Source organism: Alternaria metachromatica (assembly GCF_023757995.1).
Source record: "Alternaria metachromatica strain BMP 0045 chromosome Unknown scaffold_21, whole genome shotgun sequence".
Taxonomy (NCBI): domain Eukaryota; kingdom Fungi; phylum Ascomycota; class Dothideomycetes; order Pleosporales; family Pleosporaceae; genus Alternaria; species Alternaria metachromatica.
The window spans coordinates 316,656-330,519 of record NW_026055512.1 but is presented as its reverse complement, the minus strand read 5'-3'; the positions used below and the strand labels follow the sequence as shown (position 1 = coordinate 330,519).

The following is a 13,864-nucleotide window of genomic DNA, read 5'->3' as shown; positions in this document are numbered from 1 at the left end:
TACCTGACCTACAGGCGCTATGTACGAAGAGGTTCCAGGAAGCAGCGGAATACTACCATCCCAATCCCGAGATAATTGACGCCATCTTGTGGGTCTACGAAGACCTTCCTGAGCATGCGGTCGATCTGCGGGAGGCGGTGTTTATGGTCGTCGACGAGCATCCAGAGCTGCTCGATGATGATGCGGTTAGGGAGTCTTCATCTTGTCAAGGTCTACTTCGGTTTATGTCTTCACGGGAAGTTGGACGGTCGCAGCGGGTCATGATTCCTCAACGCGGGGTTTGGCCTTATGTTTCTTAGGATGGTGGAGTCATTGTTGTCATACCATATACCATTCTCAGGATGCTGTAGGCTTTTATAGGATATGTTTTCTACACGCCTATAATGATAATCTTTTACACATTACGCACGAGTTCAGACGTAGTTGAAGCTGCCCACATTGTGTCTGAGCACGATCTTACTCCTTCGCACTCCAGTCGACTAGCGCATCTTGGCCCAGTTTGTCTTTGATGATCCGCTCGCTCAGATCCCAGAGCGCAGCGCCGAGGTTCTCATCGCTGGCTTGAGACGTCTCTTTGCCTGGTTGACCCTGCAGTTACATATTAGTCATTGAGCTTAATAGAATTGTTAAGTGCAACTTACGGGGTCGTTGAAGTAGAACCCATTCATATCCTTCTCTTCAATCTCATCCGCGGTGCAGCACCAAAGCGCACTGTACGACCCCTGCTCAACATCCCGTCCAGCAAAGAGCATGGCATTTGACAACAACTTGCCGGTGATACCGGGATACGCGTCCTTCCACTGCTGCTGCATAGCCGTGTTGACAGCGCCTGGGTGCACGGAGAGAGCGTATACATTGTCACCATTAGGCTTGATGACGCGATCACGCAGACCGTACTTTGCGAACAGGATCATGGCTAACTTTGTGCGTCCATACAACCGTGTGGGGTCCATCGAACTATCATTGATCTCATCCATGCTCGCGAAGTGCACATCCGATGGAGCAGTACGATGCATCTCACTCGACTCAAAGACGACCCTAGGTGCGGGCTTCGTGCCCGTCTTACCCGTCTTTCTGAGCAGTGGCCAGAGTTGGTTGCACACGTAGAAGTGGCCCAGGAAGTTCACTCCGAAGTGGCGGTCAATACCGTCCGCGTCTTCCCCGTAAAAGTTCGTGTTGATACCGGCGGAAAGAACGAGGAAATCGAGACGGTCGAGTGAGTTGCGCAATTCGGAGAAAACTTCTTTGACTTCCTTCAGACTGCCCATGTCGCAGTGTTTCCATTCGACCTGCGCGTCGGCCTTCTCTTTCTTGATGCTTGAGATGGCGTCGGCGCCTTGTTCTTCTTTGCGGTTCACCATGATAACTTTTACGCCTGCGAGGGCGAGTGCGCGGCTGACTTCATATCTTTGGGTGTGTTAGCGAAAGGCTGGAAGGAGGGAGGAAAAGGCTGGCCGTACCCGATTCCAAGTGCACCGCCAGTGACTACTGCGACGCGACCTTCGAGGTTCTCTGGGTGCACCTCTTTAGGGCCAATGACTTTGTGGAGGACGGACTGCATGTTGATTTCTAGTAAATGTAATCAGGTTATTGTAAAGTAGGGTAGTAGAGAAGTAAAGACGGCTTCTCTGGTTGCAGATAAAATCACATTGTTTTTAATGCACACGCTTGTCTATTACCATAAGTGACGTCTTGAGGAATTGAGAGGTTACCCAGCATATGCAGCTGTCACATTCACATGTCATGACGTCACCGTGGGATCACCATAATTGGCGAACAACACAGCTTTAGCAATCTCTGGTGATTCAGATAATGCTTAGATCTTTTATGCTAGATTCATGCTATACTAGAAAGAAATTGGAAAGCTGTAATAGGTCTCTAGAGTTGCTTTCACTCTGTAGCTCACAGCAGTACATAGGTATAGATTAAGAATGTTGGACATCTTGACATCATTATGTACTTCTGGTTCATTCGTCTATCTGTCTACTCGTCGAAAATTACAGATAGCAGATGTGTCAGCACGTTGGTCAAACACGCGGTTACTCACCGCATCAGTTTCAGCACGGACTTTCGTTTGTTGACAACTTCGCTCCTGCCACTTTGTCTCACCTTCCTTAGTTCTCACACCCTCCACTGTGTTCGCAGCCCAAGACGCGCGGTCACATCGACAAGATGGCATCAATTAATGCCGAAGTATCTGGTGCGGTATCAGAGATGTAAGTGACAGAGCCTGGCTACAGTAGGAAGACCATATTGATCGCTAACACGCTCAGTACTACCCGCAACTCGACCGAATCCCCGCTTCTTCGTCTTCCTGGCGAGATTCGCAACAGAATACTCGGCTATGCTGTTGGAGGGTACACCGTCATCGTGGCAGTCCACTGCAATCCATCCGTACGCCCAGGGCCCCAACTAAAGGGTCGTCTCGCCATAGCACACCAATTCGTAAACAACCAATGCCCCAAATCTCGCAGAGACTACATGTTAGGTATCTACTTGAACCGGAGCATCTCCATAGAAGATCTGTCCGACTTCCGAGGCGCAACATGTAGTCTCGACGGTGTTGATCAAATCCTGACCGTCACACGCGTCTGCCGTCAACTTTACCACGAAACCGCTCTCCTCCAGTTCAAGACCAACTGTTTCCATTTCAACTCGATGGATGCACTTGACCTTTTCACAGAGAAGCTGGCTTCATTTCAACTTAGAGCCATTACCGCAATTTCCATCGGCATGGGGTACATGTACGGACACCGTTTTCACATGACGAGTAGACCTCAACCACACATACGTGTATTCTTCTCTGGACTCAAGAAGCTATTCATGACGGCAGGTGCGATGGAGATATTTTCCGGCGCGACTCCTCACGCTAGGCTTGTTACAGCCGTGGACAGACTGAGCTTCGGTGGTGATGAGGGTAAGGGCTTGTGGGTCGGTTGCTTCTGTGTACTTGACGAGACTGCTGTCTTAAAAGACGCCGTTGGCTTCACGATCGGTGCTGGCGTTGCTTCATCGTCTTGATAGGCTAGACGGAGGAACTCGGTCATCGAGCGAGATAGTGCGAGATGTGTGGTCGTTCGACTCTTGCCAGAAGCTGGTTCATTGAATTGTCATTTGTGCGATGGTCAATGAAAGAGGTTTCACTGTTACCGTTCTCACACACAATCAGTTGATGCAAGAAGACCTAAATGTAAACTGTTCATTTTCTAGCTCAACCGCCTCAAGGGTAGAGAGAAGAGGTGTTGACAACCACCACCACTTTACTAACCGTATGACCATACCCCAACGACCAATTTTAGTAGTATACAAAGACACACCCCGCTAACCAGGAACCGAAAGAACAAGGTTCCGAAAACGGAGAACAAAACGCTGCAAGTACAACGGAAGCAATATAGTACAAAGGTCTCCCTGCCTTAGAACGCCTATGCTGATATATATGTGTGTGTGTGCTTCTCTTCAAATGCTCCTAGCTGGATGTGGAATATCCAGATTCCTTGCTCTTCTTGCATGATGTGATGACCTAATCCAAATCATCCGTATATCAACCCCGCGTGTTCACGCTTCGATGATACTAAGCAAAGAGTCAAACACGTCCTCATCGTCTTCATCTTCGTCCTCTTCTCCATGTTGGCGCTGCGCATAGACCTCTCCCTCGTCGTCCGACGGCGCATCACTGTCTTCCCCGTTGTCACTACCAAACCCGCTGTCGTCGCCCGAGAAACTAGCTCCCTCTTGCGCACCCGTTTCGGCACCAAGGACTGAGCTTGAAGCGCTGTCATTGTCGTGGTCATTATCGTCGTCGGTAACGCCACGCCAGCTTTTCTCCCCATCGTCGTTATCGTACGCATCGTTGTCGTCGTCTGGTTCGGTATCACCGCCATTGTTGTAAGCGTTGAAACCAGGGCCAGCCGGGAAGGGTCCTGAGTGCGGTGTTGCGTAGGCAAATGGTGTTGATTTACCTGCTATGGCGACGGACCGCTGACTTGGTCTGCTCATGACGTCTGAGTTCGATCGTGGTAGTGCGGGTTGTGAGGAGTAGAAAGGCGACGGCGGCTCTCGTGATTGCCGAGGGGTTGCGTTCCATATCGCGACGTGTGGTTCCTCGGGTCGTGGGGATGAGGAATTCGTTACGCGACGGCGCTTCAGCCTCGCGGATGGTAGGCTGGGTGCACGTGAGATTGGCTGCGGGGCAGAGGATTGCTCAACGATGGAGGGGTTGAAGCGACGTTTCGACTGACGAGGTGTGACGGTATCGACGACCGAAGCAGATACCGTACGGTTGCGATAGTAGAGTGGGCGCTGCGGATGATTCTCGCTCAATGGAGAGATGGGCTGGGGTTGCTTATTCTTCAGTATCGAGTTGGGAGTGATTGACCGTCGCCAATTTCGATCAGCAGGGCGCATGGAGAGCTGAACGGACTGATTGCTTCCGAAAGACGAATGCACACTAGCAGGCGGGGCATCGTATGTCTCGACGAACTGCCAGCATGCTTCTTTTGCATCCGCTTCAGGGACATGCGCTTGGCACTGTTCGTCGTTGCCCTCCATCTGCGAGTCTTGGTCGGGTTGATAGCGAGGTAATTGGCGCAGCTCAGGCCATGACTGTTCCATGACAACAAACTCATTGCGATCGACTTGTTGGGTATAGGCTTCGCGGACCGTCACGTAAAGCCTTTTCTTTCCACCAGAAACTCTCATCATGACGCCGGCCGAAAGGAACTGAGCATTCCAGAGCGCACTGCTAGACATCTCGGCGGGCGTAAGAAAACGTAGTCGCGACTCCTTGAGTACTTTTCGAAGTGGTATGTAGGGCGCTCGAAGACCTGGGTAGGCAGAGATCATAGGGTTTTCGTCGCTGTCGTCGTACTGCAGGTAATCGAAGACATCAGAAAATGCATGTGACAAGGCTTCTTGAATATCTTTGGCGCTGGAACCCTTGAACGTAACATCTCGGACAAAACCCCTGCTTTGGAGTCGCTTGTAGACCAGGTTGTTGCTTCCACAAGCTTTGGGAAACAACCAGTCATCCGTAGATCCCGAAGCCCAGTTACTAATGTCCTGGCTACTCCACCCGTTGTCGGCCTGGCTAGGTATAGATCCTCTGACCGAGTTGCGAGCACCAGGGTAGGGGCTCGAATCGGAGTCCCGTCCGAGGAATGGCAGGCTTTTTATAGTCTTCAAGGTATGAGCTTGGGTCCACTCTTCAGAGTTCTGGGTTGTTGTCTTCGCTATGTCATGCATGGGTTCATCAGGCGAGAACCAGATGCCTTTCAAGTCCGGACCCCATGGCAGTAGGACAACCTCAACTTCCCAAGGCTGGAGCGATGTGGGTGGCGCCGCGGATTCCAGTACATCCAATCTCTCTTTAATGTTATCAAGCTCCATTTCTGTATCTTTGCGATCCATGGCCGCGAGGATAAGGGCAGAGGAAGTGCTGGAATCAACGGAGTGATTGGAGCCAAACGACGTGGTGGCGTTGTCGATGCGCCTTCGGCTAAAGGAGCTGGTGCTACTTTGCTCGTCCATAGCTTCATGCATGCGTTCATGCTCATCCATGCGATGCTCCACGTCAATTAGCCTACCCTCGTACATCTCCAAGGTGTTGTTAAGATCTTCCGGCTGAACGTAGTTGAAAGATCCATTCTCCAGCAAGTCTAGGCGGCTACCAAGTTCCTGCATGGTTTTGGCTACATTGGGTATCGAGTTCAGCAGATTATGGAGAGGGGCAAGGTAGGAGACAAGCTTCTGGAGACCTTGTGGTGGAGCCGATTGGAGGAGGGTTTGCAGCTGTTCCTGTGGTCCTGCTGTAGCGTTCTTCGGCAAGAGCTGGGTGGGAACTGTGCCATATGTCTGTCGCTCAGGTGAGCTAGTCGATTGCTGTTGGATCTCCGAGGTGATGCGCTTCATTGCGTCAATCATGTCCTTCCCGTCCTGTACAGCCCGATCAGCAGCGCTCAGATCTGGAGTGTTCCCAACGCTTGGAGTAGCCACCTCGGTAGCGCTTTGTACGTATTCCTCGGGGTTGTAGGTGTTGGGTATGGTATCGCCAGGCTCGTCGGGCTGGAAGTTGCGATTGAACTCCAATACCTGCTCGAGGATGCCGCGCGATGGGCTGGTGATGTTCGCTCTGCCCGGAGAGATTACGGGCTCGTTGGGTAGCTTTCGCGGGGTGTGGGCGACGTTGATGTCATCGGGTATAGTGGATGTGGGCGACTGTTGACGGTTAAGCTGAGCCATGCTCTCCAAATTCATCATAGAAAGACCAAGACCTGCCACCGTCTGGCGCGACTGATTCACGCCATACCTAGCTTCGCTGTTAGCTACTGGGCGGCGTTCATGAGATAGCAAGCACACGGAGGGAAGTCCAGGAAGGCCGCTCGTGCTGATTTGTGATGGAGTGTCCTGACTTTGTAGCAAGCGACCAAACGAGTTGGTCTCGGAGGGCTGTCGCTGGGGGCGCTGGCTAGGACTGGAGTGTTGATGCATGCGCGCATTGTATATGGCTTGACCCCCTTCAGACAGAAGGTTGTCCCCCAGCTGTCGCATCGCAGCACTCGTGTCGCATTGCGCGCTTGCCTGCAATTGGCGCGGCTCTTCACCTGTCGCATACAGTGGTGGCAGCGGCAGATTCATCGACAGCGCCTGCCTCTCTGGCGCACGCGTCGCCCTCAGATGGAAGCAGGCATGGTGCCCGCAAACACACCACGTGGAGCGCTCGCTGCTAGGCCGATGGTCGGCGCTCTCATCGTGCAGCTCGGCGCTGAGCTTGTCCCAAAATTGGTCACATCCACACTGTCCTATGTGCGCGTCGCGATAGTTGCATGGCCCGTCTGGCAGCGATCGTCTCGAGGGAGTTGGTTGCGACGGCGCATGGTGACTTTGTCGCGTGACATGAGTATTTGGGTCGCCGAACCCCGCCATTGGTGTTGATGGCAGCGCATCCCGCATAGGACGCGAATAGTCTAGGAGAGAGACATGTCGCGGTTCCTGTTGAAGCTTTCATCCCGTTAGCACGTTTCCAAGGGAAATTCTGGTGGGGCCGAGGGCGTACCGAAGAATGTGCGAGCAGAGTGCGAAAACCAGGCGACGTCGAGGGGAGGAGCGACGGGTCTTTATAGACGGGCAGGGCGCAGCTGTGAGGACGCGACGGACGCGACAGAACTGGTGGGCACACGAGGGGAAAGAGGCCGTGGATACTTTTGGGCCGTGACTGTTTAGCACGCATGCACGCCGCCCGCAGCGGTTTAGTGACGGCTGCCTCAGACACTTCCCCGGAGTCTGGGTACGCGCGGGACAGGCCTATCGATACAGCGACGCCCACGTGATTGGCTGAGGGCACGCATTCCTCCGCCTCCCCTGCTTAGCTGACACCCGGCCGAACACCCTGGCCGTTTGCTACCCAGCCGTCGAATCCAGCAACGCTATAAACGCCATGTGCGGCCGGCGAAGGGTAAAAAGTAAACCCTCCATCATAGCCCTGATATTTCTGAGAAAAAGCGATTCTTCTGCGCTCTCGCCAGCTCTACATGCTCAACTCCCATTTGTCAAGGCAGCAACAACACTATACATGGCGCCTTTCTAGTCGACTAATCACCCCCCTCATTGGCCGGTACTCACGGAGGACTGTCGCGCATGCTGCATTGCATCTGCACGTCCAACAGGCCCGACCATGAAGACTTGCGCATGGCGACAAGTTTCGACCCAGACATCAGCCTCGCCATGGACCCATCCGTACAAGGCAGAACCATATGTGACTAGTTGTCGTCAGCGCTGCGTCTGCGCTGCATCTGACAGGGTCTCGATCGGGAAGGCGGGCGCTAGTCGAGGTTATGAGTTTCAAGATTGGGAGATACAACTATCTGCCGAGCGCTCGTCCCATCTTGTGATGAGTAGGGTGCAACCACCTCTTGCCTATCTCACATGCCAAACGTCGAGGCCGCGAAGCGCTTACGCACCCACCCACTATTCTCGCTGTTGGGTGGGTGTCATCATGGTGTCTTCCAAGATTGGCATGCACATGTACATCTTGATCGTGTAACAGTACCATCGATTATCTTTTGGGTGTAGTACTTGGATTGCATATTTCGCCTCATGCATCCACCGTCAAGAAGTAGACGTTAAGGTCCTTCGAATCAGGCAGACCACCAGCCATATTTCGCATCTCTTCATCCATGTTTGCCATCCAATATTTCTACCAAAGCTCTCCATCCACATTCGTTCTTCGAACTCAATCTGGCCATCTAGTCCTGCTTATCCGCCTTTCCCCATCAGATATCCACGTCTAAGTCTACCATCCAAATCGTATCTTCAAATCTCATTTCCCCTACTCCTCCCTCCCCCTCGGCACAATACACCCCGCCGTAACCAGCGAATCCTCCTTTACCTTAAAGCAATGAACCGTATACGGCGGAATCCTCATCGCAACTCCAAGATACATCTTCATCTCCGTCGGCTGCAGCTCACTTTCAAAGTCAGTAAACACCTCTCACACACCTTCCTCACATTCAACACATACCTCATATCCACTTGCCCCGGCTCAACATCCAACATTCTCTTCTCCGCCCCCGTCAACGGCCGTCCATTAACCTCCACAACCGCCTCCCCTTCCTCAAGCAAGTAGTAACACTCATCCGTCGTGAAGCGTACCGCGGACTGGAACTGCGCCTGCAATAACATACGGTGCGCGAGCCAGAACCTGTTGTTTGCCATGTAGTATTGCATCGCCGCATTGTTGTTCCGCGAATTATTGATTTCGACAATGGCGTCTGGGATGCGGGGAGCGCGGAGGTGGGGACAGCACATTGGCGAGAGGTCTTTGGAGGCGAATTGGGATTTGACTTGGGCCTTTGTCCATTTGGTGATCTGTGGTAAGCCGTAGGTTTCGACGTCGACGAGTTTATCCATGTCTGTCCAGGAGACCCAGAGAGCGGAGATGGGTGATGTTGATAGGGTGGCCATTTGGTGGGTGGGGTGGTGAATGTAGATGATGAGGAGGGCTGTTGTAGATAGAGGGGGGGATAATTGAGTAGAAGGGAGCTGGGTGGTAGGTTGGCAGGTGGATGGGTAAAGGTAGGTGAGGTGAGAGAAGTGCTGTTGGTCGTGGAGGATAGGGTTTAGCCCGCAGATTTTAGGTGAAGGTGAGTCTGCTGCGGAGCGACGTCAAGTAGGGGAGACGACGACGATGATGAAATCCCCAATACATGTAAGAGCATCTAATCATGAACATGGTGCTTGCTAGCATACAATCTTAAAACAACCGCACGAGCATTTCGATTCTGCAAGAGAAGGTTGCATTGTGTTCAAGATGCCCTCCCGCCCTTCAACTCAGTGACAGTAACAGTATCTACTTCAGTCAAAACACCTCCTGCCCTAAGCCAACCGCAAACCATTCTCTTCAGGCTTAAACCACTCCCTCAGCAGATCCTCCAAAATCCCACTAGCGCCCTTCTTCGCCTCCTCACTGCTCTTCCCCTGGCACTCAATATAAAGCTTAATCTTCGGTTCCGTCCCGCTGCCTCTGACTGTAAACACGGCCCCATCATCTAGCTCACAGGTGATCATCTGGCTAGTGACATCAACCGGTAGATCGGGTTTGTGGTCCTTGCTCTTTGAGTCATAGCCCAGGGTCAGGTCTCGCCAGCGCGAGATCTTACGGGAGCCAATCGACGTTGGGTGGGGGCTGCCCAGTGCGCGGATGGCTGTGAACACCGATGTCGTCACGGATGGCGATGGCGATACGAGGTATGTGTTTGCGTCTTCGAAGTAGCCAAGGTATTGGTAAAGTTGTTGTAGCTTGGCGTAGGGTGTCAGGCCTTGGGTGGACCAATGCGATGCCGCGGTTAGGAAGACTGCGGCTGCGCTGATGGAGTCCTTGTCGTGTACTGTCTGCGGGATCATGTATCCCAAGGCTTCCTCAAAGGCGTACACGACATCGTAGCCCTCGCTATCGAGTTGTCGCGCTACGTTTCCAAGCCATTTGAACCCGGTCAACGTCTCAGTGAACTTGAAGCCTTCCTTCTTCGCTAGGGCTGCGAGCATCCTGGAGCTGACGGTAGAGGCCAGCATCGCAAGCTTCTCTCGCGGTTTGGACGCCGGGTAGCGTTCGAAGAGGTAAGATCCAAGCAGCGCTCCGAGTTGGTTCCCGCTGAAGATATGCCATTTGTCTCCTACCTTCTCTGCTGCCGCAAGTCGGTCTGCATCGGGATCGCTGGCGAGGATCAGGCGTATCGATGACTTCTCTGCCGTTTCGATTGCCAGATCGAGCGCACCCTTCTCTTCGGGGTTCGGGAACTTGACTGTGGGGAAGTCGGGGTCGGGTTGTGCTTGAGCTTCCACCACGGTCATCTGCGAGGCTACGCCAAGTGTCTCTGCGCATCGCTGCATCGCAGGAAGTCCAACACCGTGCATCGGCGTGTACACGAATCTGAGCTCTGGGTCCATCTTGACCTTGACATGCTCGGGCTGTGCAGCGCACAGAACGGCCTGGTGGTACTTGTCTTGTACCAGATCCAGACTTCCTTCCACCAGAAGTGAAGACTCTATCACACTCGTGTCCCAAGTGACAGGCTTGAGGTTCTCCATGATAGATTCGGCGATTCCGACGTCGTGTGGGGGGATGATCTGGCACCCGTTCGACCAGTAGACTTTGTATCCATTGTCTTTGGCCGGGTTATGACTTGCGGTAATCATAATGCCAGCAGCTGCATCGAGTTCGCGCACGCCAAAGGGAACCATGGGCGTATGGCTCGGGTCCTCATACCACCACACCTTGATGCCCTTTGCGACGAATGCAGCTGCGGTGAGCTTGGCAAACTTTTCCGAGTTGTGCCTCGCATCCCGCCCAATGACTACACCCCTTCTCTCAACGTTCTTTTCGGTCTTAAGCAGGTACGCTGCTAGTCCTTGGGAGGCTTGAATCACTGTCAGAGAGTTCATGCAGGCGAAGCCGCCCTGCATGGGCCCTCTCAGTCCAGCTGTTCCGAAGGCAATACGATGTCGAAGTCGCTTTTCGAGTTCCTCGGTATCGCCATCCACCAACAACTTGTAGATCTCATCTGTCGTTGATTTGTCCTCGTCGAGCTCCAGCCACTCTTTCGCTAAGTCCTTGATGTCTCGGGTCATGATTGGAATCTCGAATTCTGGGGGACGCCGCGGGTGATGTGATTTGTTCTGAGAAAGGATGAAATTGAGAGTGGAAGTCAGCCAATGTCACTTGGCAGAGAAAGGTCACGAAGTAGAAGGTGATGGAGTGTCGGAGTTTGCCGACAGAAAGCGCGCAACAGCAAGCTCAAGTGGGCACCTGCCGCATTTATGCTCTCCAAGACTTTGAAATTTCTCGAAGCTCACGTGTAGATACTGGTGACCTATTACTTACATATACGGCGCTGCAGGGCCACACACGCTCTCAACTTGACATGTGAGGTCGTTGCTGGATGCGGCTCTGGGGTGGCGAGAAGCGTGGGGGCGTGCAGGGTCCTGGCGGGCAAGCTTCGGAAGTTTATCAGCTCACGCTCTCCTGTTCCACTGGCTGGCTCCGGCGCAGCTCACCGCAACGCTTAGCTCCTTCTGAGACGCCGCGAAGCTGTGGTCTGACTGTCTGTACATTGAATTTCGTTCGTCAATTGAGCTCGCGCCTGACACCCGTTTGTGCACGCTTCGTGTACCGCACCGCACCGCAACATGGCCGCCCGGGCAGACAGGAAGTCGAAAGTCTTCAGTCGAAGAGAGATCGAGGCCCAGATCGCCAATGGACGCTCAATTGTCATTGTAGACGGCAAGGTCTTGAAGGTGGACGCATGGCTGCCCTATCACCCAGGCGGTGACAAGGCCATCGCGCACATGGTGGGACGAGATGCCACAGACGAAGTCACTCGGTATGATGTCCCTGGCTGCCTAGAAAAGCTCAATGCTGACTTGTGCACCCAGATTCCACTCTGCGCAGACGCTCGAGCTCATGAATCGCTACCAAGTCGGCCGTATCGAAGGACGATGGACCAACTTCCTGCCGCCGATACAGGGAGGAAAGTTCCGGACACAGGAAGAGCTGGATAGACTCTCAGAGGAGGAGTACACGGAATCATGCTCCTCTTCAGAACAGGAGACCGTTAGCTCAGCCTCTTCGGCAGACAGCAGCCCGCTCTTCGAACCAGCAGATCGGCCGTCTGCTTCGGCCCGCAAACGCAACGGAGCCAATGTCACCAGGGCTTCCTCGAACTCAAGCGTCTCATGGGTCGAGCTGGATGACAGGGTCACTCCGAAGATGACAGTGCTTGACAGGCGGACTCAAGAAGAGCTGGATTTCGACAAGGCCAAATACCCGTCCCTGGACCCGGCCACTCAAGATCGGATCACTCAAAAATACCGCGACTTGCAAGTGCGCATAAAGCAAGAAGGCCTCTACGACTGCAATTACACTGCTTACGGTATCGAATGCCTACGTTATGGGTCTTTCTTGGCCGCTTTCATATTCCTGCTGACGAAGGGGTGGTACATCACCAGTGCCATACCACTTGCGTGCTTTTGGCACCAGCTCACGTTCACAGTCCATGATGCTGGACACATGGGTATTACGCACGACTTCACGACCGACTCGACCATCGCAATGTTCATCGCCTCCTACTTGGGCGGTTTAAGTGCCTGTTGGTGGAAATACAGCCACAACGTTCACCATCTCGTTACCAACCATCCCGAACACGACCCTGACATCCAATACATTCCTTTCTTCGCTATCACTCATCGGTTCATGGAGAGTCTCACTACAACTTTTTACGAGTGGGCCATGGAATACGACGCATTCGCAAAGGTCATGATCCCGCTACAGCACTACACATATTACCCGATCATGATGGTAGCGCGTTTCAATCTTTACAGACTGTCCTGGATGTATTTGCTCCTTGGAAAGGGGCCCAAGAAAGGACCAGCTTGGTGGCACCGATATTTCGAGATGGTGGGCATGTCGTTCTACTGGACTTGGTTCGGCTATGGAGTCGTGTACAAGACCATACCCGACAACTGGAGCCGCTTCTGGTTCGTCTTGATTGCCCACGCCGTTACGTCGCCGCTCCACGTGCAGATCACGCTGTCTCATTTCGCTATGAGTACGGCAGATTTGGGTATCCATGAATCCTTTGCGCAGAAGATGCTTCGTACGACGATGGATGTTGACTGCCCGCAATGGTTGGATTTCTTCCATGGTGGCCTGCAGTTCCAGGCTATCCACCACCTGTATCCGAGAATCCCTCGGCACAATCTGAGGCAGACCCAAAAGTTGGTGCAGGAGTTTTGTAACGAGGTGGACATACCGTATGCGTTATACGGTTTCCTGGATGGTAACAAGCAAGTCGTTGGGCGACTGGCTGATGTAGCCAGGCAGGCTGCTATTTTCGCTGAATGCCAGAGGACCATTGCTGCGGAGGGAGATTATGGAATGCATTGAGGAATAGATCATGAACATATAGAGCAATCGAATGCATTCACACATCCACTTGGTTGGAGTTTACATGTTAAGGACGGCCGTGTCTGCCAGCATTGCTTCACCCCAAATGTCTGCCCAGGCTGCACGTAAATATTTGAGCAGCAAGCTTGCTGCAGATGCTTGCGCAGATCACTATCCGCTCGGATGAAGTTCCGATACCGAAGCCAGGGTCGGAAGGGAAGTGGAGGCTGGCAAGCATGCTGTCCGCCGTCTTCCGGCGTCTTGAGATCATGTTGAGAGGTCCTGCACTGGCACACGAACTGGTGGCATCAACATAGCCGTAGAATTCAGCTTACCGGCAAAGATCCAGGTCGTACGGTTGCCATCCTCCCGCTCAGTCAGCTCAGGTCCACATCACGCCATGGATGGCACATCGTGAGCATTGGCGGC

General features: G+C 53.1%; 5 protein-coding genes across 5 annotated transcripts; 1 reads left to right on the top strand and 4 right to left on the bottom strand.

Moving 5' to 3' along the window:
* Nucleotides 1-456: 456 nt before the first annotated feature.
* On the bottom strand, nt 457-1,561 carry J4E83_007993 (uncharacterized protein; the record flags this gene model as incomplete). The annotated part of the gene is made up of 3 exons (XM_049334890.1): nt 457-588; nt 642-1,407; nt 1,461-1,561. 3 exons carry the CDS (start codon nt 1,559-1,561, stop codon nt 457-459), a joined length of 999 nt encoding a protein of 332 aa, XP_049186041.1.
* A 1,994-nt stretch (nt 1,562-3,555) lies between these two features.
* On the bottom strand, nt 3,556-6,921 carry J4E83_007992 (uncharacterized protein; the record flags this gene model as incomplete). Its single annotated transcript, XM_049334889.1, has 2 exons — nt 3,556-6,844; nt 6,914-6,921. 2 exons carry the CDS (start codon nt 6,919-6,921, stop codon nt 3,556-3,558), a joined length of 3,297 nt encoding a protein of 1,098 aa, XP_049186040.1.
* Nucleotides 6,922-8,323: 1,402 nt separating this feature from the next.
* On the bottom strand, nt 8,324-8,958 carry J4E83_007991 (uncharacterized protein; the record flags this gene model as incomplete). Its single annotated transcript, XM_049334888.1, has 2 exons — nt 8,324-8,462; nt 8,516-8,958. The coding sequence occupies 2 exons, from the start codon at nt 8,956-8,958 to the stop codon at nt 8,324-8,326; spliced, it is 582 nt and encodes a 193-aa protein (XP_049186039.1).
* Nucleotides 8,959-9,369: 411 nt separating this feature from the next.
* J4E83_007990 (uncharacterized protein) lies at nt 9,370-11,121 on the bottom strand (the record flags this gene model as incomplete). The annotated part of the gene is made up of 1 exon (XM_049334887.1): nt 9,370-11,121. The coding sequence occupies one exon, from the start codon at nt 11,119-11,121 to the stop codon at nt 9,370-9,372; it is 1,752 nt and encodes a 583-aa protein (XP_049186038.1).
* A 558-nt stretch (nt 11,122-11,679) lies between these two features.
* Nucleotides 11,680-13,435, top strand: J4E83_007989 (uncharacterized protein; the record flags this gene model as incomplete). Its single annotated transcript, XM_049334886.1, has 2 exons — nt 11,680-11,873; nt 11,926-13,435. The coding sequence occupies 2 exons, from the start codon at nt 11,680-11,682 to the stop codon at nt 13,433-13,435; spliced, it is 1,704 nt and encodes a 567-aa protein (XP_049186037.1).
* Nucleotides 13,436-13,864: the final 429 nt, after the last annotated feature.